General features: G+C 38.9%; 1 protein-coding gene and 1 long non-coding RNA gene across 7 annotated transcripts in view; one reads left to right on the forward strand and one right to left on the reverse strand.

Moving 5' to 3' along the window:
• LOC110598217 (uncharacterized) overlaps nt 1–6,812 on the reverse strand; it is a 69,110-nt gene extending 62,298 nt beyond the window's left edge. Inside the window, exon 1 of one of the 6 annotated variants that reach the window (XR_013427827.1) lies at nt 6,381–6,812. This is a non-coding gene — a long non-coding RNA (uncharacterized LOC110598217). The remainder of the gene's footprint in view (nt 1–6,380) is intronic. The other 5 variants (XR_013427826.1, XR_005735209.2, XR_013427828.1 and 2 more) reach the window with 5 other exon arrangements.
• Nfia (nuclear factor I A) overlaps nt 3,799–26,066 on the forward strand; it is a 561,296-nt gene continuing 539,028 nt past the window's right edge. Inside the window, exon 1 of the mRNA XM_021726814.3 lies at nt 3,799–3,910. Within this exon, the coding sequence (XP_021582489.1) occupies nt 3,815–3,910 (96 nt within the window). The 5' untranslated portion in view covers nt 3,799–3,814. The remainder of the gene's footprint in view (nt 3,911–26,066) is intronic.

Raw genomic sequence — 26,066 nt, forward strand, 5'->3', positions numbered from 1 at the left:
AGGGGCCTCTGCTCAAGAGGGGTCTAATAAAAACAAAACATCAATAACAATATGATATCTTTGATTGAACACTCATTACCTATCAGGGACCAGTCACTTGATGCATATTTTTGCTTTTAACTGTGATTATATATATGCACAGACAGGCAAACTTAATAAATGCTATTGTCTTTATTTTCCTGATTAGTATGGGACACAGAATCAGAGAGGTTAAGTAATCTGGGAGAGGTTACACAGTAACCAGCAGAGCCAGACTATAAGACTTCAGAAACAGTGCTCTCAATGGCTCTATTCTCCAGCCTATGAAAAACACTTACATCCCAATACATATTGCCTTTTAATGACATATAACAAAAACCAAAACCTCTCCTTGGTATTGTACACCTGTTGGCGGCAGAATCTCCAAAGTCTTTTCCAAATGCACTGCAGGAAAGACCCAGATGGGAATCCTCCATCCTCTGAGCTCTCTGATATTCTTCCCATTAAACAAAAGGAGGTTCTTCACTGGGGGACCATTGGCCAGGATGACCAGAGTGAGGCTGGAAAGTGACATGCCCAGGGTGTCACATCAGGAGAAGTCAGTTCCCTTTGTCATACTCCCCATCATCCCTCTGTTCCTGACCACCTGACTCCAAGGCTAGAGCATCTCACTTCTTATAATGCATGCTCAAAGGAAATAAGAAAGCCAAATCCTGACAGGCTTATTTCTTGAGGGGAGCGCTGTTTTTGCCTTAGATTCATTCACGTACACTGGGAAGAAATATTCAAATGACAAGAGTTAAATTCAAAACATGTAGCCGCTCTCTGTTATATTTTTTTTTTCTGACTGAAGGCAAACCATTTAGATGTTTGTTTCCAAAAAGGCATCTGTCAGCAATCAAAGGGGAAAAATGCATAAAGCAAATGCAATTGTTTGGAGTAGCGTTTCCTGGATCATGTTAAATGCTTGAATTGCTCCCCATTATGCTCACCAAATAATTTTATTTCCCACAATAATTGCAATATTTAACATGTTTTATTTAATCTTGTTTTAAGGCTATTAACAACGGGCCACACTATGAAAGGACTGATTGCGGTATGGGGAAGAGAGAACAATGATAAAGTTAAATGCACCTAATTGTTCTGGATTTAAAACACTATTATCCAATCATAGTTATCATTTCTTTGTTCAAAACTACTGTGCCATCTCCTGCAACATCTTGCCTGGTATTTCATCACTCACAAAGTGAAATCTGGACTCCAGTTTACTTTACGCCCCATTCATTCATAAATAATGGGCATACATAGGATGTTCTGGCTCAGAAACGTCACGGCTCTCACAAGAGACGCCACCAACCTCACAGGTTGCTGTGGAACAAACTTAGAAACTGTAAAGCTGTGGGCTCAGATGTCCAAGATATCCATGTGCCTATATGCCCCCAGGAGGAAGCTGAAGGGACCCTAATGCAAGGAAATTTTGGTTTTGGGCTACTTGTCAGAGGCAAGTCAGAGTGGATGATATGGAATTGCAGGCTGGTTCAAAGATAGAATGTTAAACTTTATTTCTTTTCTTCTTTTTCCTTTTCCATTTTTTTTTTAGGGGGATGCTGTTTTACATTTTGTATAAAATTTACAACTTCTTTCCTTATCTTTCTCTAGATGGAAAACTGAAGAAAGGGCAAGTCATTTTAATGACACTGCAATTGCACAAGGCAATCGATGTTCCGGCGTGCAAGCCCCGGGCAAGTGTCTGGTAGAAGGACCATGTGCCATTCAGGGGGCACTAAAGGTAACTAAAATTTCCTGTGCTACCGCAGCCACTTCTGAAAAGAGAGTGGAAACCAGGGTGATAAAGAATACAAAGAGGCTTGCTAAAAGTGATAACAATATTTACTTCTGATATTAATTCTCAGTACCAACTCCTACCTTCTTACTATGAGAAGAAATCCAATTACAATGAGAGCTGAGAAAGTAAAAAAAAAATGTTTTATTTATTTTATTTGTGGTTTACTCCTAGATGCGCTCGGCACATCAGGCTTGAAATTAGAAAACATTTCTGGTGCAACTGGATGAAATCTGCTTTAATGAAATTATTTTTGACAAAACAACTATCTACCATACTACCATGATGCTAAATGGGTAAAATAATACCTACTAAGGAAGAGATCAGAAATAAGAAAGCAAAAAGCCACCAAATTTAACCTCTTTGGAACTTAGAATTTATGATCTGAATCAGTTTATCAAAATATTTGCTCGTCAAAAATAGGATTGAAAAAAATTCAGTGGATACTTGGGCTGTCAGCGGCTTAACTGTTTTAAAATAATCACAGTTCAATCACTCTGAGAAATAGTGGTAGGTAAATTCTCCCATGCTCTGAAGTGCCCACATTGAAGGTCTTGATGTAAGAGCTGTAGAGTTTCACTGGTAGGTTCCTGGGGATCAAAGAATTGCTTATGTTCAGAAAAAAATAGGAGATGTTTGGTACGCAGCTCTTATAAAGCTATTTCTGCAGTTTCTCATGTCACTTGGTTTAAAGGAATAAAATATAACAAGTTCAAGTCATTCTCTTTACTTCCTTTCCCACCCCCATCCCTTGATCCTGAATAAAATGGTTGAAATTCAGCAGTTGTCTAGAGTTTTTCTCACTTAAAAAAAAAATTGTTTTTACAGCCCTTCTTATTGATAGGTTCATACTGCGGTTGGTTGATTTTTTTTTTTAATGCTTAAAAAAAAAAAAGAACGTGTGGTTAAAAATCCCTATTAAAAAAAAATGGCTGAGTTACAGTAAGGAAATCAGAAGTGATTTTCCCTGATTAAGGAGGTACCCATGTCAAGTTTAGCCTGAATTGTGTTAAACTGAATGGATAATGACCGATTATTTTCAAAGAATGGAGAAGATCAGAATTAATTTTTTTAAAGGCAACAGAAAATATAGGGTGTGCCTTGCCTCAGATACAACTTGTAACATGTCAGTATTTATTTACTCACATGAAAACACACATCCAAAAAAAAAAAATCAAAGGACTTCGAAGGCTGTCATCTCATATTCAAATCCTTTCAGAACCAAATTAACTAATAATTTAATTTAAAATAATAATAATAAGGTAAAGAAGGAGAAATATTTCCCCCTGGAATTGTTTTTACTCCTTGGAAAACCTGTTCAGCTCTTCCCAGATTTAGTTTTAGACTTTTTCACTTTGCTTCCAACCGAGATGTGTAAGACAGCAAAACTGAACTAAACATTTTTTTTTTAAATGCACAGCTCACGTTCTTGAAAAAAGTGGCTGTGAAAAACAGATACTGAATCAGACTTAAAGTCGAGGGGGGGGCGGGTAGGGGAAAAAAAAAAAAAAAGCCCAAAACATTGCATGATAGTCTCTAAGCAGTTCCATCTGTCAAGCAGAAATTTTAGGCTAATAGCCTGTGGCGATCTCCCTCCGCAGTCCACTACCTGCCTTTGTCCTATTAAATCTCTTTATTCTCCTTAAAAAAAAAAAAAAAAAAAGAGGGGGGGGATTGGTTGTTGGAAGGAAAGGAAAAACCTTGCAGACCAAAATCATCTGAGTGATGAAGCCCTAATTTTAACCACCTCCCTTTGATGTGTAGCAGTGGGCTCTTGTTTTTTAAAAAGGAGAGAGGAGACAGTGCTAGCAGCAGAAGACTTTTCATCTCCACTTCACCTTGCCACTGGGTCTGTGAGAGATTGGTTCATTGTCAAGGAGATTTTTTTTTACCCATGATTCCATATGGTATGGACCGGACTACATGTTGCCCCACATGCCACTGCAAATGTTTTCTCAATTAGGTGTCTTATCTCCCGTGAGTTAGCATCAGATGAAGCTTGCTGACAGCGTAATGGCAGGGAAAGCTTCCGACGGCTCCATCAAATGGCAGCTCTGCTACGACATCTCGGCCAGAACTTGGTGGATGGTGAGTTGGCAGCGGGGACTGCCTTTTTTTTTTTTTTTTTTTTTTTTCCTTTTCTACTTTCCCTCCCTCTTTGACAAAATGTCCCAGACCTCACATTCATCAAACTCACATTTGATTTTTTTCACACTCTTCAGTGAGGCAGTCTCACACTGCTTCCTCTTGCCACCCTCCCTCTCTCTCTGCCACTCTGCAACTTGAGTTCTCAGCAATGCTTGCCCTTGTTTTCCATGGGACAGTATTTGAAGGTTGCTATTTTTTTTTTTTTAAAGAGTATCAGAAGTTTTAAGGTGGAAGTGTGGGTATTTTTAGCCAAGCCGGTCTTGGGGTAGAAAATGAAATGTTTCTTCTGCCCCCCTCAGCTTTTGCCCCTTTCTCTAGTTTCACGGCCCCTTTAGTTTTGTTTTCAGGGACTAGCGGGTGTGTGGTTTTCCTTGGCTTTGGTATTTTCTTGGGATGCATGTTGGGCACTGGGGAGAAGCAAGCCCTGAGTGAATCCTGGTCTTGCCCCAGTAATTGGGTTGCTGGAAGTCACCTGTGAAATTGCCCTGGGTCCCCCCCCCCAACTCCCTGCCTCCCATTAGGGAACCAGTAGCTCTCATCTAACTTTTCTGCATTTATTTATGTCAGAGTTCTCTTATGAACTCTAGCTCTGAGTGGAAAAGACCCACACATCCTATCTTTTTAGTTACTGTGGATACAAATAAAGTTTTAATAAAGTTCTATCATGCGCCCGAAGAATGAGTTAACTCACATGTCATGGTCAACCAGGCCAGACAACCTTTGACTTCTTGGATCTATAAGAGGTAGAGTGGGTTGGGAGGATGCACAATAGCTCATTGTCACAGGAGAGGCAGGTCCTGTGAGGAAGAGAGTCCTCAAATCATTACTGCCCTCGTTAGGGTGGTGTCCGTTAAGGATTAATTCGTTAGCAGTGCATTTCTAGTTTTCCGTAATTATTATTCTTGCGGCAAGCGTGAATTCTTCCAGGGAGTGAAAAAAAAGTTTGCTGCCAGGACAATGAATGTATTATCCGTTCCTAACTGGACCGTGAACTTCAGCTCATTTCACATAGATATCAGTTTAAAAAAAAAAAAAAAAAAGACAGAGAGAGTAATGTTGAAGGGGGAGACTGGCGAATGGAATTACAAAACAGGGCATGGCTGCTTTCACTGTATGAGCTGCAGAAAGAGTTCTCCCTTCCCCTTCCTGGACCAATGGTGGTATCATTTTGGCAAGTTTTAGGAATTCGGAGGACTGAGAGACAATTAAAAGTGAACTACCAGCAGGATTCTATTCGGCTGCTTCTTGGGATACAGTGTGTCCATTCCAAGGACTTGAGTAAAAGTGTTTGTGGGTATGTGTGTACATGTGCGTTTTAACTTGCAATTTCTTAACTAGACCTTAGAAACTTTACCAGTGATTTCAGGACAATGTTACATGCAGCTTTTGGCTAATGAGACTAGTGGTAGACTATCCACTTCGACCCTGAACTTTTATTCAGGGTATTTATTTTCCCATTAGCGTTTCTGCTAGCCAAAAAAAAAAAAAAGTGGTTTACTTGTATGTGCTAATGTTGCCTATTGCTTTACCTTCTGCAGCTTGTTAAACACTAGAAATGAATATACTGATTGGTTTGGCTATTATTTTCCAGGCTAAGTTGTAAGCTTAAAAAAAAAAAACTATGCTGATGTCATATTCTTGGGGAAAGATTCTACTTCCTTGCATTTCAAGAGCTCCTAGATTTTATAGACTGTTACTTTTTATGGCAAATTGTGTCATCTTTTTCATTTCTTGCAAAGATCACCAAATGTTTCTTTTTTTAAAACTTGGAAAACTGTCATTTCTTTTTTGTAAAGTTTACTTGGAAGTTGCTTTTCATTTAAAATTATTTTACAGATGTTTTACCGCCGGGAATATAACATATAAAAGTGGTGGAAACATTTAGCAATGCAGTTGTCTAAAAATAAACAATGCTGAAAGCTCACATGCTGCTGTTTAGGCTGCATATTGCAGAAAAGTTTCTCTCTACTTCTCTGCTTCTAGGGCTTTGCTTTGAAAAGGGTGAGAAATCAGAGCAATCTTTACAGAAGTTATCCTAGGAGATAAATTGATTTTTGTTTGTTTGTTTGTTTCCCTTAAAGTTGACCACATGCCATTGCGTTTTAGATCTACCAGTTACAAATAACTCTAATGTAAATTTCCCACTATGGATGGGAAATTGAGGAAGGACTTTGATGAAGGGGGAGAGGACTAATTAAAATAATACACATTTCACATTTTCTCTTAGATCTCTTTCCTTAAATAGCACTCATGCCCTCTCCTTCCACATCCCCATCTCACTATCCCAAATAATTTTCCCCAAATAACTGGAAAAAAAATTAAACGTCCCCCTGGCTGATAAGATTCTCTAAGCAAAGGACAGTACAAGATCTGAGTTTCACACTAAAGGCAAATAAAGCTTTAAAATTACCTCATGTGTCATCTGGCTGCACAGACTCCGGTTCATAGTGGGAACCTCCAGCGTGGTCGTCCCAGCATACAAAGGCAACTCAGTGAATACCCCCTCCGCCCGTGGAGGCTCGGCCTCAGCTGCCAGCTCCAGGATATGCAATTTTGCTTTTTAATGAATCGTAAACAATTTGTATGGCAAATGAGTTTGTTTGTTTTAGTTTGGGGGCATATGTTGGACCAGGTTGTAGACAGTCGTTACCTACTGCAGAATTTTAGGTGAGAATGGATAGAGCCCCAGATCATTTTTATTTTTCTAAGTAATAAAGACACACTAGGATGAAAGAAACTGGTTAATAAAAGCCTGAGAATAACAACCTCTCTTTCTTTCCCTCTCTATCCCCACCCCCTCTCATAACTCCCATTTACAGTTGGTTTTTAAGCACACTTTTTGATAACTAACTGGGAGTCGGTTGTCTAGATCAATCTTTAATTCTTTTTAAGCATAAATTTTAGCTTTGTCTTAAAGCAATGACTTTTGTTTGAGAAATACTTATTTTATAATGTGAAATACGGAGAAGGAATATCTCTGTCCTCTATCACTGTTTTTTTTGGCTGAACCTAATGTTGTCTTGAGGGACGTGGGATATAAGAAATGATACATCCACTTATTACATCCAAATGAAGCAAGATAGGTCTCTTGATATCCTAAAGTCAAATGAAAACTTTTATTAAAACCCCTGGAGTGGTAAACAACTTAGAAGTTAACAAGCGACCAGGGTTCGAGCATGTACATTTTAACAGTAATTACCTTTGGCGCTGCCACTTAGGAGAAATCTTTTGATATCTGAGCCACTTCTCTAATGCTTTAATCATGCAAATCAAGAAATAGATATTACGTATCAACTTAATCTAGATATGTTGTGACATCTCTAGTTGAAACCTTCCCATCGTAAACTAAAGAAAACCCTCATGAAATTTTTCTCTATTCCAAATGAGATGGGAGCACCCCGGATGCGTGTCTAGGCTTCAAAATTTAATTCTGTCCAGTGGAATTACCTCCATTCTACCCACACAGCACCAACACGAAGGCAGAACAAACACTCTCCTCTTTGTAATTGATTTAGTCTATGGGAGAATTTTGTGTGAATCCCAAAATACACTTGTCTTTCTTCTGACATTCAACTTAAAAACTCGTGGTGACTATGGAATGAAGGCTACTAAATCACTCTAAAACCCGCTTCCCCCCCCTGCCAGGTCCCCAAGCACTGATTATGGGAGCATTTCACTTTAGAAATTGACATATAATTTTCCAATCAATAATTGTTTGTCACCTGATTTGTATTTTTACAATTCAAACTTTGTATACCAGGAAAATACTTGGGCAAGAGGGATATGCTGTGCCTTGTGTTGTACATGTTCATTTTTAAAGTATACATGTGAAAATTAGCAAGATCCTTCTACAAAATACTGTCTTACTGTTTTCGACAATTAAAAAAATAAAAAATAAATTAAAAAACCTCAGCTTCAGCCTACTTGCCAAATGATTGGCAACCTTAAGTGCTGCAGACATAAAATTCAGAACCCATATTTCATGAAAACCTTCTGTTGTTGTTCACATCTTAATTTGTATTTACCACTTTAATTTTTAAAATGTTAATTCTCAACTGAACAACTTTTGTTAAATGGCTTTTTTCAATATTCCTTTGAAGACTTTGCCTAATAAAAATTTGTCTAGAAACTTACACTCTTTCATGATAATGATGAAAATAACGTGGAAATTGCTGCAATGGCTATAAATGAAAAGACTCAAAAAGAAGAGATTCAGGAAATAATAAAGCGTATCATATTCTCAGCACCTGATAGATTTTTAAAAGAATCCATGGCAAATATATTTATATACCTTGCATTTCATATATTTGCACACTTTATTTTTAAGTATTTCTTGCAGAGTGCAGTGGCTCTATCTGAGCTTATTTTAAAATGCACAATCTTTAAATTTTATCCACCATTGTAAATATGTGTAACTATATTAGTTTCTAAGAATATGCATTAACTTCAAAGGTTTCCATCTACTTTAAGCATTATTCTCTCACAGAACTAAAAATAATCAATTCTGAGTGAAATCTGAATGAGATAGAGTTTTCCTTTTTTTTTCCCCCATACATTAAGAAGTTATCCTTATCATTTTATTTTAGGTTGGCCCTGTACTCCATCCTTTAAAATAGCATTTACTATTCTTAGGGAGAAGCAAATACATTAAACTATGTTCCTTTTTTTTTTCTTTAAATCTAATTATGATCCCAGAGTGAAATGTGATTGGTTACCTAAACTAGCCTATGTACGACTACTATCTTTTTAAAATCTGGATTTCCGTTGCTCATATTTCTCCTGTGAACTTTAGACAGAGAAATAAATGCTTTGTCTTATTTTCTAGTTGATTTTCCTTCACCTGTCCTGAATATTGTCAGGAATGTTTCTAATTTAGAACCAAAAGAATCAGGGGCTGATTAGAAGACAGGAAATTGGGGGATTAAACTGTCTGGTTGCACTTCCTTTACTTATCAGCACTCAGTAACTCACTCTAGATCACAAACTCGACAGGACGATTTTTACAATACATTGTCCCTTCTTGGTGTTTGCACATATATAGTGCCTGTGAAGGTGTGTGTGTGCACATGCACAAGCATGCACGTATATCTGTGTGTATCAGTGTGTGCACTCATGAGTATTATGAGAAAAGAACCAGCAGCTGGTGGTTATAAGCGGATGCTTTTAAGTGGGATAGTTTTGAACCCAAAGGGCTTATATCATGGGCATGAAAGTTCATTTAAAGACTATAATCCCAGGATATTCATGAAACTTTCTTATTAAAACAGTTCTGCGAAACCAAGCAAATAGTGATATACTATAAGAGGAAAAGCAAGGTGCACTATTTCAGAAATGAAAAATAGATTACAGAAGCATTGGTACAGTCCATCTCTCCTCAGGTCTGCTCAGAATTGCAAATACTCATATTTTGAGTAGGGGGGGGGCAAAAAAGTGTGAGGAAGTTAATCTAACAAGCTCCCCAAAGCATTTTGAGATCCCTTGGCACCAACTGAGAAAGACTGGACTTTCTTGCGGTGGCAGCAGGTCTGAATGTTTCAGGTGAGCATATTTATGAAGTGGGTGCTTGGCATGCAATGAGATTAAAGATGAGAACAGAACATAAGGACTCATATTATGTCATCAGATCATTTAATATTAAAAACAAATAATAAAACAAACCATTGATCCAGATTTTTACTGTGTTGTATACATTTGCAGAGCTGTGTTCTAGAAACCAGCCTGAGAACTCTCTTTCCTGACCTCACTCTGCTCACCTGTCTTGCCATCAATAAGTATTTGCTGATTTGATTCCAGAAAGCTCTCTTGATGCACAGGTAACAGTTGTTCCTGCTTCTGATTATAAGAAGGTAGAGAAGACTAAAGTGTGATATGGCAAAATGAGTTGATTGGTTAAACTGGTAAAGCTGGGAGTTAAAATATAAAGGCTAATTATGGCAGTCCTTCATTCCTTCATTTACTCACCAAAGGCATATTAGTGAGTAAGGGCCAGTGGGTACAGAATCAGGGCAGCTTCTGCCACCTGCCATTATGCAGGCTTTAAAGGTACTAAGGAATCTTGGTACCTAGCTGAATATTTCACCCTAATAGATAACATTGATTGATTATCTGCTAGAATCGGTGCTAGGTGCTTCATATATGTTTTTCATGGAATTCTTATAACAAGGCTACTTTACATATAAGGGAACCAAGATTTAGAAAAGGTTGCCCAAGATCATGCCTATGCTGAGGAGGGCTGCTCAGATTGTGGAGTACACTTGCTTACCTGTTGGCCCAGTTTGTCTTAAATTAATGGATAACTAGGATGCAGTGCTATTCAGAACTTTACAAGATTAGGAATATCCATTAATATGGATGCCATGTTGGGCACAAGTCTGTTTGCTAAGACCATACAGGCCAAAAAAGTATAATGTGTTGAAAGAAAAAATAGGAAGCGAGTCTTGTGATGCCTGGCTCATTTTCCAAAAGAGTTGTCCATATCCTGATATGCATCAGAAAAATCTAGTGTCATCACCTTCTAAAGAAACTCAAGAGAGACCTGAGAGAATCTGCAAAGAACTCATCTAGTCATATGAAAATACACTGTTTCATCAGAAATTGCATGGTTCAGGGAAACTCAGTGTGTTTCACTTCTTGCTAATATCAGGGACATTTTTCTGCAAGTACTGTAATCTTTATTTAGCAAATTTCACTTACAGTTTTAAGTGGGACATACTTTTTTTTTTTTAAGGCCATCTTTCCACAGAAAGTTTCCCGACTTGGTGTCCCCCATCCCTTCTCTTTAATAAGCAGAAATGCCAACAAAGAAGAGTTTTGGTGTTCGATATTTTTCCTTGCCGCAAGAATTGCTAATTAAGGGTTTGTACCAATGCAGTTTTCTGTAAGAGAAGACAAAATGCAGGATATATATTGCCTAATGGCAAAGATCTTAATATACTTACTATAAGTAAACATCTATTTTCCAGACAACTGCTGACTATAAACAACGTGTCTTAGCCAGAGTTCCTTAATGATGCCACATGTTGGACATATTTTTTTTATTCCTTATAATCCAAGTTCCTTTTGTGATCCTTGATGTGCGCCTGCTAAAACCCTGGCTGGCTATTTCAGATGGATGATAATTGGGAATAATGACCAGGTCAGAGGTGGGGATGTGTAATCCTGAGCAGAGAAGCCCTCTCTACAAAATCAGAGTTGGGGCGAGGGGCTCAAAGGAGGAGGCCAGCACTGGTAAGCTGAATCAGACACCCAATTCATGCTGCCGACCACATTACTCATCCATCTCCCTATACAGCCAAGGTGTAGACACAAATCTACACCCATCTAAGGAGTGGGAATGCTTCCATTCCTAGGATAGTCCCATCTGCCTTTCCCCATCCCCCTCCACAGATACATGCTTTTTAGTCCTGCTGATGTGATGTGTTAGCAGCTGAGTTCAATAAGCTCCCCCTTCAAATGTCAGAAAGGTAAGCATTGTCAGCTAAATAACTGATTGCATCCATTCATGTAAGAATCAATTAAAATCATCATACATTGTTTGGTTGCGTCTTATTTTAAGAAAACAGTAACCTTTGTCCACATTTTATAAGCATGTGATAAATAACCTGTTAATAGGTGTTATGCCCTGACCTCCTCCCCAGTAAATAGGAAATCCTTGAACACTTGTAGTATGTTGTTCAATACTAAGGTCCAAGTCTGTACAGTGTTTGTGGATAGGACTGTATGAGAAATTTTTAAAATTGCAAAGCACTGAGAAGGAAAATAATGATAGAAGTGGCTGCTATAATTTCTCAATTGAATTGTCAAGAAAGAATAAAATCTGAAAGAGAGGGTCACAAGTGCAAATATCTTCAGACCAGGCAGGTCTGCTAAGTAGAAGAGGTAATAAGGCTACAAAAGTATGGCAGGGAGCGGGGAGTCTGTGAGCACCTGGGAAATGAACCTGGTACCACTACACCACAACAGTTAGTACAACACTGCACTAGCCAAATAGCATGCTTCCGTCTCTGGGGGTCAAAAGCTATTAAGTATACAATCAGGGGTCAGAAGATTGAATGAGATGCTAGAATTAAAGTGGTTCATTCAAAAAGAAGAAGAAGAAAAGCAGGCAAGAGATGTAAAGCAACTGCCCCTGGGAAAGGAATTACAGCAACTTAAACTGCACAAACTGCACTATAGGGCGAACCATTCGTCTCTGATCCCCTCCTCCTGGCAAGTAGGTATAGGTGGGAGAAGAGAGGCAGGGAACCATGTGAGTATGTCAAATAGGAAAGGAGACCTCGAGGAGGGAAGGCTCTTAGCACACTGGGGAGCTGCCAGCTATTGGGGGATGCACATGGGATGCAGAAAAGGAAGCCTAAGGACTGCCCAGACTTCTGAACTCACCCCAGCTTCTTCTACTCCAGCCTCAGATTTCGAAAGTAGCCATAGCATCCTGAGGGTTTTGTGGGCTATCAATTACAAAACCAAAAAAAAAAAAAAAATTCTTCCCTAGCACACAGGCCACAGGCTGAGGATCATGCCCATTTCTCCACCTAGCAAATTCCACGCAGCCTGCCAGGCCTGATACAGATGAAGGCTTCTATGAAGTCTTCCCAGGACTGCTCCAGGGCAAATCAAATCACTCCCCTATTTCTCCCTCCCCTAAGAACCCCACAGCCCTTTGCTCATTGCATTCCCACTCTGGTTAAATTGTGTTGGAGTTCTCTGATTAGCGTCCCCCACACTGCACTGTTTGTTCCTTTAGAGTCTTAGTTACGCTTCTTTCTTTTTTTTTATTGGTTGTTCAAAACATTACAAAGCCCATGATATATCATCTTTCAGACATTTGACTCAATTGGGTTATGAACTCCCATTTTTACCCCAAATACAAATTGCAGTATCACATCGTTTACACACTCGCGTTTTTACATAATGGCATATTAGTGACTGTTGTATTCTGCCACCTTTCCTATCCCCTACTATCCCCCCTTCCCTCCCCTCCCATCTTCCCTCTCTACCTCATCTGCTGTTGTTCAATTCTCTCCCTTGTTTCCCCCCCTTTCCCCTCACAACCTCTTCTATGTAATTTTGTGTAACATTGAGGGTCTCCTACCATTTCCATATGCTTTCCCTTCTCTCTCCCTTTCTCTCCCCCCACTCATCTCTGTTTAGTGTTAATTTTTTCCTCATGCTCTTCCTCCCTGTTCTGTTCTTAGTTGCTCTCTTTATATCAAAGAACACATTTTGGCATTTGTTTTTTAAGGATTGGCTAGTTTCGCTTAGCATAATCTGTTCTAATGCAATCCATTTCCCTGCAAATTCTATGATTTTGTCATTTTTTAGTGCTGCGTAATATTCCATTGTGTATAGATGCCACATTTTTTTTTATCCATTCATCTATTGAAGGGCATCTAGGTTGGTTCCACAGTCTAGCTATTGTGAATTGTGCTTCTATGATCATTGACGTGGCAGTTATACTTCTTCATATAGCAAGTGCCCAGAAAAATGTAGCTCAGCAGGTGGAGAAGCACAGGCCAGAAGAGCTAGTGGGCTCTCCATGATCGCTTCCCCCAGAGCATGAGCATGCAGCAAAGTGCTGCCCTGCCCTGTGCTTTTGGAGATTGTTTTTCCTGCTACCTGTGTGTGGATACTAGGCCCCACCAGTGCTCCACACACCAGTGAGCTCATCCTCCATAGGCCCTGTGAGATCACGCTCATTCCTCCCGCTACACCAATGGGGAACCTGAGTCCTTTAAAGATGAAGAGGCCAGTAATTCTATTGACAAACAGTAGCTGTGATTTCCACTCCTACACCATGCTGATGATAATGTGCCTAGCACTGTCATACTCTGACTTAGGCTCAAAAAGACTATGGTCATTAAATAGGGCCCAAGTTTCATCCCATTTTATAGAAAAGACTAGAACCCTAGAGGCTAATGTTCCCTAAAGTCAAAATGGAGTCTAGAATGGGGTGTCTAGTAATCTTTCTAATAAGTAGTGATGGTTAGTCACAGAGTATGGCATCATTTCATTAAAATCAAGCAAACATTTTCATTTTCCCATAGTGGTCGGTTAACAGGAAATTTTCTTTCTTTCTTTTTTTTTTTTCTTTTTTCTTCTGTGTTCATTTTCATTTTTATAAAGTGAACATGTGTTATTTATCTATAAAAATGATATTAAACCAAATCATACTGCAGACAAATCCTCTTCTCATTGATCTCACAAGAACAGTAATAGCACCAGCTGCAAACACACATGGACATCCTGAGAGTGTGGATTTGAGGATTGCATATTTTCAAAGTCCAGTGATGCCCATTTCCTCCATTATATTTTGCACTTAACTGCTGCTTTTAAGACTCCTCTTCCTGTCATTGGTCATGTAGCTCTTCCCATTCCCCAGTGAGGCAGCCGTCAAGAACATAGACTTAGACTCAGGCCGACCTGGTTGAATTCTAGCCCTACTGTGGATGAGCTGAATGACCATGAATGGAGTGACCAGAAACATTCTGAATCTGTTTCTTGACCTTTGCATTGGAAATATAATAGCCAGAGTGTATTGATTAAATGAAACGATGCATATTACACAAGCGAGTAACATCTTCCTCTTGATTACTCCGTGTATGTAATTCAAAATAAGTCCTATCAAATTTGGCTCCTAAATAATTTCTTAAATCCATCCACTTTCTCCATCTCCACCACTCTCCCCCATCCAAGGGGCCATCTTGTATAGCCCACCTTACTACAATAGCTTCCCGATTGGTTTCCCTGCCTCTGTCTTTGCCCCTTGCCATTAGTCTTCTCACTGAACGCTAAGGGATCTTTTCAGATACAAGTTACCTGTCATTTCAATGGATTACCCCTGAGCTTAGATAAAGAGCAAAATCCTTCATAAGGTCTGCATGGTTTTGCCTCTCCAAGCTTGTCTTGAGGCATTCTTTTTCTCCCTGAATATATTCCAACCAGTTACTCTTCCATCAGTTCCTCAAAACCCCCAAAATCTCAGATGCTGTGCACATTCTCCTTTCTCTAGAAAATGTTTCTCTCTGTAGTTACCATTCCATACTGACCATTCCCAATACCAACATGAATTCCTTCTTCAGTCCTCCAGCGATGTCAGAGAACTCTAGGTCTGTTGTACACTCTCAGAGCACTCCAGACATTTCTTTATATATAAACAAATAGAGCACTGTTTGTATTCATAAATGTATGATTATGTTATTGCTTTCTGTTTCTCCCAAAACACTGTAAGCTTCATGAAAAGCAATGTTTATCTCATATGTCTTTCCTTGTACACAAGACAGTACCTGGCATGCAGTAGGTGGTAAATATTTATTGATTCAATGAGCAAATGAATAGTAGAGTGTTTCCATAGCGTACACTGACATATTATTATCATAATTAATATTTTCCACCTAAAGGTATTTAAAAGTGGATAAAGTCTCCCTTATATGTCTTTAAAGAAAATTCACATTTTTGCAAGTAAAATAGAAATTAGACTCAATTTGAAACTCTGGGTTTGAGACCCTGGCTTTGTCACCTTAGCCACGTGGTTTCACATCTATGGTTAAATGAACTGATAAGTTGGTATGATTAGCATGGTACTTGGCACATGGTAAATATTAAGTAAATGTTTTAGTCTTTCTATCAACATTACAAACAGTCCCAAAGTTTCCTCCGGTGATCTATGTGGCCTTTAAAACACTCTGTAACCTCTTTGATTGTCGGTTTCATCATCTTTAAAATAACAGTCCCATTCTCCTCACATGGCTCTTTTAAAGATCAAATGAATTAGCAGAGAGAAAATCCGCTTTGAAATTATAAAGCAAGCTATAAATGTGGAACCCACTATTTCCAACCCTAAAAACACAGGCATGAAGTAGACATATTCAGCCAAAATCCCAAATGGCCTTTTCTTTATTTTCTCTTCCTGATAGACTTGGCGGGGGTGGGGAGGGGGCCAGTAATGAGAAGTGGTTCCACACACCTGGCCAACAGTGATTTCACATAGTTGATAATTGAAACTATATGCATGAGAATATAAGTGGGGGAGGTGAGAAATTAATAGAGAGAAATATAGTTTAAGAACCCAGGGTCTAGCATGATAATGCCTGGATCGAATCTCTTCTCCACAGCTTTCTAGCAATACCATCTTAGGCAATTTGCTTAATCTGCTCATCTATAAAAGTGAACCAATCATAGCACCTGCTTCATAGATTGCCATGAATATTAAATTATGACTATAAATCATTGAGAAAATGCCTGGCCCATGTTGTAGACTTAGTAAGGGTCAGCCATCACTGAGGTTGTAATTATTTTCATTGTTGTTCTCATTATCATTATTTTGTTAACTATCAATAATTGGGATATCATTATTCAAGGGTTTAAGAAAATAGGCAGTTAAAACACATCAAACAAACTAATTCTTTCAAGGTGGCATATTTGGATTTGTAGGCAAAGAAATTGTTTTCCTAATGTGTTACATTAACCAGTCCTATCAACTCAGTTTGAGTGACACAAGTGCCAGGTGGCTAAGATACTTTCTTTGAAACAGAGAATTTATGGAAAAACGTCCAATTAACAATAGCTTCATCCTGCACTGCGGAAATCACACGTTTTGTGATAAAACTTCATCTAAGCAAGCATGCTCCCTTCTCAAGACAAAGATGCCATGTCCCTAGATAATTGCCCAGTATGAAGGACTTGGAAGAATTCTTGAGTAACTGAAAGTCCTGCTGAGTTACAAGCATGCTTTCTCTACTTAGAGTTGTCACCTGTCCAGCTCAGCTCAATGACCTTTACTCGATGGTTTTCGAAATAGTGGGTTCCAACCCTAAAAAGACAGGGGAAAATCAGTGACCTCTTGTTCTCTTGGGAATTAGATCCTGGCCTGTATACAATTAACTCTTAAGTTTAACTGCTTACAGTAGGTATCCATTTAAAAAAAAAAAATTAAGGGCTGGGGATGTGGCTCAAGTGGTAGCGCGCTCACCTGGCATGCGTGGGGCGCTGGGTTTGATCCTCAGCACCACAAGAAAAATAAAATAAAGATGTTGTGTCCACCGAAAACTAAAAAATAAATATAAAAAAAATCAAAACAATATCTCCTTATCAAGAAAACTACATTAGGAAACTCTGAGAATGTTTTCTATAATATTAAAAATAATAATAACAGATGACAAATATTCGAGCACCTGTGAGCCAGGCCCTTGGCTGATGACTTCACTTGCTTCCCATCCTCTGGCTCCCACAAAAGCCCTATGAAGTAATTTAATTTTACAGATTAAAAGCTGAACTGTTAAGTAACTTACCTGATATTGTTTCATAAAGCTATTAAAGTGACAGATCAGGGTTCATACCTTGGTCCAAAATATATGTTCTAAACTACCTGTCTACACTATCCAATTTAATATGTTGTTATGTTACTGTTTGCTATTTAGGATATGTATTAGTTATTGATCATATTGTTAATATTTTCCCACATGAAGAATAATACCCACAAATCTCATTTGGATCTAGGATCAAAGGCTAAAGACCTAAAATACTAAAGTGTAATAACTAGTTCCTCTAGGGGCCATGTCAATTAAAAGCATGGCAGACCTCCAAATCCAAGGCCTCCACCTAGGAGTCTCTGATGAACCCCTTTCCAATATTCCCCTCCTTAAGACACAAAAGAAGATAAAAATGTCTTATAAATACTGACAACTAATGCCAAGAATCAATCATGGACAACTCTGAGAGGAAGTTCCACTAAGTACACGTCTGTGATATTGAACAGAAGCATGTGATGAAGTGGCCCATGACTGCTGTACTCCAAACATAATAAAGCAAAAGGCCCTCATGTTTATGGCAAGAGGGAGGAAAATGTCACTTCTACACTATCTTTCTACTAATTAAAAAATCCCTAACACATGGAAATATCCATTTGTCTTTGCCACTGTTTCTATGCTCATTCAGATAACATAACTACCGCAAAACAACTATGTAGTGATGTTTCATTGAATCAACTATTAAAACCAGCCCAACTAGTAAAACCAAAAAGACAAGAAAAGAAATGAAGAAAGTTTTAGTGTCCAAGCAAGCTGATGTTTTTTTTTGTGTGTGTGTTCCATCTGCTCTGAATATTAGGCTGTCAGGCACTGGGGTAAGAAAAATTCTTATCACAGACCAGCAGAATAGCAGAAAGATCAATATAATATGTCAAGAGAAAACTGCAAACAGGGGGCAGGGGGACAAATTAAACAGAACATAAATGAGCAAAATGTTCTATGAGACAATAAATATAAGTGATTTAAATTTCCTTATTGGGACACAAAGATTCTCAAATGGGAGTAAAAAATTAAGTCCAAATATCTGCCACCTCTAAGAAACATACTTAAAAGTGTTGAAGTTAAAAGTAAAAGGAAGGACAAAGAGTTATTAAACAGAATAAAATGAAAAGCAGGAGAGATAATATTAATTTCTAGCAAAGTAGGCTTGAGGACAAAAGCAATTAAGGAGGGGAAATAGACTGTTTATATTATTCATTCTATATTATTTCTGTTGAAAAACTGGAAACTGGCACAATGAAGATATAGCAGTAATTGATCCCTTTATGCACCAATTAACCTAATATCAAATAATATAAAGCAAAACCTGTTAGAACAGGAGGGAGAAAATGACAAGATCACAATGTACGTGTGTGTAATGTGAACACAGATTTATCTAAATCTGATAGTTCACTTAGACCAGAAGTGATGACATGGAGAATTTGGATAAATAAGATTAGTAATATTAAAGCTAGTAGACAATATTGACCCTTACAAATATAACATGTGCTATCTTTTAGAGCATTCATAAAACCATCTCCAAAAAATACATGGCATTGTGCATGTGTGCGGACATGCGCACGAGCACGCGCATACACACACACACACACACACACACACAACAGTAATTCCAAAAGTGAAGGTCACATGGCTTTCCTGTTTAGCCACATGCAATAAAGCTAGGAAATAATAACCGAAAATGGTCAACATCATTCTTAATGGCAAACAAGAACAAGTTCCATTAAAATCAGTAATGATGTAAAGATGCCCACAATTGCCATTATTATTTAATGTTCTCCTGAAGTTCTGATGAACTCCAAAGATATAAAACAGAAATTCAAGGTGTTATTATTGTTTGTTTTTGTTTGTTTGTTTGAGGCAGGAGGGGGATAGGGATTGAACCTAGGAGTGCTCTACCACTGAGCTACATCCCCAGCCCTTTTTATCTTTATATTTTGAGATGGGTCTAAGTTGCTGAGGCTGGCCTGGAACTTGCCATCCTTACTCCTCAGCCTCCTGTCACTAGGGTTATATAGGCATGCACCACTGCATCTAGCTACAAGGTATAGTTATTGAATGAGGAGTAAAGTTTGTTGCTTTCAGGTGACCTAATTAAATGCTTAGGATGTCCAAAACAACTAAATGAAAAACTGTTGAAATCAATAAGATAGATTACTGAAATGATGGCCACAGCTAATTGTATAAAAGCATGGCAGTTGGAAGGCACATGGAAAAATGACTCCATTGCCAATAGTAACAAAAACAAAATCATAAAATACCTAGAAGTAACTCCCACAAAAATATATGCCACCTAAATGAATAAGCTATGTCATGACTGAGATTTTAATAAACATATCTCTAGTGTGGGGATATAGCACACTACATCCTAAACACTGCAGTAACAGTTTTACCTCAAATTAAAATATAGTTTCTATGCTTTTCATCAAAATCCTAAAGTACTGGGATCATTTGCTTTTACTGGTGTTTATCGAAATTTACACAGTAGAAAATAAATTTTTAAGTTCAAGATTCTATATAGTTCTAAGAAACAAAGAGTACTATCCTCTTCACTTAAATAAAGTATCATCTACCAAGTTCCCAGGATAACAATAGCTCCATATAAAACATACTAGGTTTCTCATATGGAATGATCACTGAGAGTAAGACCCTTAGGGTTACAAGAGAAGACCAAGACCTCAGTGGGAACCCAAGTACATCAAGGAAGCAGATTCAGCTAACCATGCAAGAGCCTATCATGTTCTCTGCTATTTTGATCATGACAGGTTCATTGAAAAACTGTGACAAAATTAATTTTTCTTTCATTTTACAGATGACATTATTGAGACAGAGATTTAGTGATTTACCCAGTGTACGTACACAGAAAACAAGTAAGAGGTCTGGGTAGATTTCTCTCAAACTGGCCAACCTGCAGCCCCTGATAATCACAGTGCAGCTGCTTACTGAGGAGGATGGCCTCCTGGCTGCTGCAGTGCTGGACTCCTGGGGCTGGAGTGCTGGACTTCATCCCCATCATGTCACTGAGAGCCATGTGTGTCCTCAGCTAGCTGATGTAGCCAAGGACTGGGGTTGGGGCTAAGGTTGTGCTGGTGTCAGAGTGAGGCCCAGGTCTCAGCTGAAGACAGAGTTAGCAAGGCAGTGAGAACTGGATTGAGTTAGGATTGGGGTCAGGGCTAAAGTTTGAGTCCCACTTAGTTTTAGGCCTAAGTCTGGGAGGAAGTGTAAGGTTAGGGGAGGGTTGATTAAAAACAGAACAGGTGATAATTATTGCTGAATTTTGAAGGGTGGTGGGATTATATGAAAATTTGCATGGGGGTAGAGGCCACTACTAGAGAAAAACAATGCACAAAATTCCAGATGAAGGGAAAAAGCCCAGGTATTTGAAAGAGCGATCGATTCAGTATGGCTGACAGGAAGCAGCAACATAGACTTCTTCCTGGTCATATCTTCTAAACCTAGAAAAGTGCATGGCACTTAGTAGGTACTTAATAAATATTTGTAGGCTAAATGAATCTTACAAATACAGATTGAACTAATACCGGCTAGTAGGAGACACCAACGGGGGGAAAAAATAAATTGTAGCACAGCATGATGATTGGCATGATAGAGGTTTGTATGGGATGCTAAAAAAGAAGCCAAAATCCCAGTCTGGGGACTTTCAGAGAACACTTCAAGAAGAGAGGGATCTAAGATGAATCTTGAAAACCAATTAGAAATTCACCAGGAAGAAGTGGGGACCGCTCAGAGAAGGTAGACAGCACCTTCAGAAGCATCTAGATGAAAGAAGAGCCCCAGTGGATTCCATCCAAAGTAATCGGAGCCAGAGTTCAAAGACTTGGCAAGATGTGAGCTGGTGGGGCAGGTAGAGGATAGACCGCGGTAAGGAAATGCTCTTCGCTTTCAATTGGCATTTAATTAGCAATAGTGATATTCTAAGTTTCTGTGCTTCATCCACTTGTATTACTCAAAGTCTTTAAGTCGACTAGTTAATTATTGGCTCTCTAGGGATATTGCTGTGAAAAGAAATGAAAGGTTGAATGGGTTTCCCCCCCCCCCCAGTGGGCATCTTCTCCACCCTCCCCTCCTTTATATTTGCTTTATGGTTCAACTCTTAAAATGCTGACTTTTCTAAAAAGAAGCATACACTGGTGGAAAGGGTTAATTCTGGAGAACTTTAATGTTATGCACAGACCTTTAGCCTTTCCTGACTCAATCTGTTGCCTTAGGTGATTCTTCTGGGTGCTTGTCAATATCTGTAAAAATACACCAATCAGTATTTTTGGAAAGTCTATTTGATTGCACTTTCTAATGAAGTGAGAGTTAACCCAGAGACCCTTTTAGTTTTCACTCTCCGTGCTAAAATTCTTTATAAAATACAATAGCGTATTTTTCTGCCACAACAAAGGGTTATGCTGAATCATTTTTTAATGTCTGAGGATTTGCTGAGTTCACAGATCATTGTCCAGAGCACTGGTTTATGACTTTAAATTTAGAAGCAGGAGAAAATTAACATTTATTGAGCACTGTACCATGTGCCAGGCACTTGCCTGACATTTCCAAACACATTCATCTACAGCCTTCCAAGTATTGGTGTTGTTAGCCTCGTTTTCCAGGACCTCCTAAAAAAAAAAAATTTTTTTTAAAGGAAGAAAAGGAAAAAAAAGAAACTGATACTCAAAGAGTTTACAAATTTTCTCATGTTGTAAAACTACTCCAAGGTGACTCCAAATCCCATGATCTTTTGTTTGAATCTAAATTAGAGAGAAGTCCCCTACAAGACAGGGGATCATCAGTATACCTGGTAACTAGGGACTTCCCTAAATCTATCCATGACCCCCACATTCTGACACGATTTCCAGGATGCGGCAGGAAGGGGGGAAAAAAACAAATGCTTTGAGAAGTTGTCCCAGTTTATTTTGATATATCAAGTAACACTTCTGAGAAAAACTGATTTCAATTCATATCTTTACAGTTACCAATTACCCCATTAAAATAACTAGCAAGCAAGAAACAATGCACATTTGGACTTATTGCCATTTAAAATGATCAAGGTGTTTTGTTTGTTTTGCTTTAGAATGAATTATCTTGTTACTTCGGGTTCTGTGGATTAAATGAGGACAATGAGCTAAACTTGAACAAAATTTACAAATATGAACTTAAACTTATAATATCACTATAAACTTATTAGAAGATCAATAATCTCTCATGCACACAGATGGTTTGTCACACTCTGCTCTACCCTTACCATGCTGTACTTTATGTGCTAGAATACAGTAGTAGATTAAGGGGTCATTCATTTATTTCTCTCTCCCTGCATTCCCTCCTTCATTTATTCATGTATTGAACACCTGAATGGGCTTTGGTACTACAGAAGACTGCAGAGCTGGTTACCTTTGCTCCCCTTTCATTTTAAATACTCTCTGTTCCTCTCCCTTGCTCATGAAGGAACATGAGCACTGTGCCATATCTATACTGTGGATCAGGCCTCTGAGAAGTTGCAGTTGAACTAACTTCATTCCTGAATATGGGGATAGTTGCTCTCTTTGATTTATTTCTTGCCTGACTCTTTTATTTGAGTCTATGGTGGTAAAAACTAAAGACTTCATTTGTTTACATTATTTCCTCAATCATCACATGTAAGTGGGTTAGGCAGTCACCTACACACGATAGATGAGATACAGTCTCTAAATTCTTTCTATAACAAGCTATCACATGACTAAAGTGCCACCTGTGGGCACAGCATGTCCCTTACGTTATGAGTGAATTAGTTTACTGGATCATCAATCTTCTTTATTGAAGAAGTGAAGTTCCAAGGTAGTCTGAGAAAATGTGAGTGTTTGAATTGTAAAGCAGCATTTATTTGGGTAATCCACAATAAATAATAGTTGTTTTCCCCCTTTGAAGACGAAATCAACGAAGGTCACATAAATCTTGAACCTAATTTGAGTGCTTCCTGTCTCCAACAACCATCTCCAAAGAATGTAGAAAGGCAGTACAGTTGTTTGCTATAAGCTCCCTGAAATTAGTTCAAGAATATCTCCAGGCTGGGCATAGTGGCACATCCCAGAATTTCATGAGGCTGAGGCAGGAGGGTTATAAGTTTGAGATCAGACTCAACAACTTAGCAAGACCCTGTCTCAAATACAAAAATGAAAAGAGCTGGGGATGTATCTCAGTGGTTAAGCACCCCTGGGTTCAATCCCCAATAGCAAAATATTTTTTTTTCTCCAGGTATTTTTAAAGCATCTTTATTTGGGTATAAATATACCCTTTAAATATCTTTAAGTGACTAGAGGTCATGCCTGTCTTTTTCACATTCAGTCAGGTTTTATGAAAACATATTCTGAAAAACATTAATTCCTAAATATCTGGAGAAAATAAATTTGCATGGCTAAGCAGGACAGGAATCTGCTGTACTAACCAGAGTTCCACCTATTGTCTGCCAACATCTCTAGTATGCTCTCATCCTTGTGATCCTCCAAGAACTGCTTCAGAGTAAGCAACACTTCCCAGTCTTGCTGGGGGACCTCGAGCCAGTTACTTTATTTCTAATGAACTTCGGTCTCAGTCTCATCACCTCCAAAATTAAGAGGTTAAATGAGATTCTTTCAGCATTTCCTTTCATTTTCCATCTCTAATAGTCTATGACACTTATTCATTGAAACAGATGTTTCTCTGAGAAATTCATCTTAGCATCTCTAATCAGGAAATTCAAAATCCAAAATTCTCCGAGACCCCAAAAACTTTTTGAGTACCAACATAATTCCACACTATGAAACTTTATTTCATGTACAATGTTTTTTTAAAAAAATAATTTAAAATATCGTACAAACCAACCTTCAGGCTATAAGAAACATAAATGAATTTCATGTTTAGACTTGGACCCCATCTCTAAGATATCTCATTGTGCATATGCAAATATTCCAAAATCCAAAAATAGCCAAACTCTGAAATTCTTCTGGTCCCAAGCACTTCAGATAAGAGATATTCGATCTGCTTTACCTGTCACATTTCTCCATTAACTAGTAAAACACCCCTTCCCCTCCACATTACTGTGGCATGTCAGGATGGAATGAAGACTGTCTATCAGGGAAGCTTCAGAAAGTTTATAATCATTTCCAACCGGATGAGGGAAAGGGGGTGGAGGACTGCCTGAGACTGTTATTAATTATGATAACAGCAATAAAAACTGCAGCTCCTTTTTGTTCCTTTCCATCCTTACCACTTTTAGCATTGATCTTTATCTGAAATGACAAACATTTTCTATGACAATTTGCTTCCACCCAGAACATCTGGTATCTGGCCAGCAACTGTAAATTGATGCTCCCCGCTCTAGTGTCTGACTCAGGGAAGGGGCTGGGGGGATGGTGGGAGCAGAGGCACTGTGGCCACGGAGACAGACGCTGCCTAGACATTTAAAATGCACGCTCCCCTAATAGGAAACAGAGCAGACTTCGATAGAGAGAAGGGGAATGAGAGAAGCTGTGTGAATGGGAGCTGGGCAGGGGGGAGGGGCAGCCAGCTACCAAGGGATCAGCCTGGATCTGCCCAGAGGCCTGAAAGGATGGAACAGGAGTGAGGTTGCCTGATAAGATAGTGATAGCAAGCCACCTGATAAAAGAAGTCTAGCCTGCTGCAACAAGTCTAAAAGGAAAGTATGGAATCCCCTAATTCCGGACAGCAAAGGGTGACAGAAGAGTATCAGAGGGCCAGGTAGAGAAGGAGGGGTTGTGAACGGCCACGTGGTCTGGAGCAGACAGCTAGGAGCATCCTTACCTCGCCAGCTTCCTATGGAGATGTGCTCCTTTTACTTATGGGGAACCCATTGAGGCATTCAGCCCACCAAACTAAAGGCTGATTGGTTAAGACATATGTAACCTCACAGGTGGACAGATTCGCCAGAAGGAATTTGGCAGGAAACACTGTTGTTTATATCAAAGTATTGTTATAAAAAAAAAAAAAAAAAGAACTCAAAAGGAGTCCCAGACCCCATTCATTCCTACTGGACCTCAAGCACTTAACTAGAAGTTTTCTGGACATTCCCTGAGCCATTCAGCAAGAGTTTATGGAAAACCTATCATGTTCTAAGCTGGGGTGGGAAAATCAGGTCCTGAGGGTACTGTGGGCCTAAGGAACTAACGCATTAACAATTTCCTCATGTGTGGACTAGACAAAACCTCCGCCTTGCCTGCTTCACAGGTTTATGGTGAGGATCTCAGGGACAAGAGCAGATGTGCAAGCAAAGCTGTACAACACGGAAAAAATGATACAAACAGGAAGAGATTAATGTCATTACCCATGTAATTCTGGGTCCTAATACTTTAGGTCTGAAGTTAACCCAAATTCAGTTCTGGACCTTGACTCTTCTTCTTTATAAGTATTCTAGATTACTAGGCAATCCTATCAAGTACCACTTAGCATAAAAGGACCTAGTCTCCATCCTTAAAAAATCACTGGGCATCTGATTCGGATGGCCTTTATTAATCCCCTTGTAACTCAGAAGAATGTGCCTAAAATGATGTCTGTTGAGTTGGCCTAAGACAAAAAGCATTGCCTTGTCCAGCCCAGAAACCATGTTAAACTCCAAATGCAATGATGAAAGGGAACAATTTTAGCCCAGAGATTTTATGCTTAGCATCCCTAGGATTGCTCAAATTCAAAAGGTGTTCAGCAGAGATTGGGAACCCTGAGCACTGTGTGCCAGATGGTGGACCCCACCAACAGGCTCAGGAAACACCACGCCCTTGGGGCTCTGCAGCTGCCATACACTTCCCGACCCTGGGAGCTTGCCAAGG

This window comes from Ictidomys tridecemlineatus, chromosome 11 (assembly GCF_052094955.1).
Source record: "Ictidomys tridecemlineatus isolate mIctTri1 chromosome 11, mIctTri1.hap1, whole genome shotgun sequence".
Lineage (NCBI taxonomy): Eukaryota > Metazoa > Chordata > Mammalia > Rodentia > Sciuridae > Ictidomys > Ictidomys tridecemlineatus.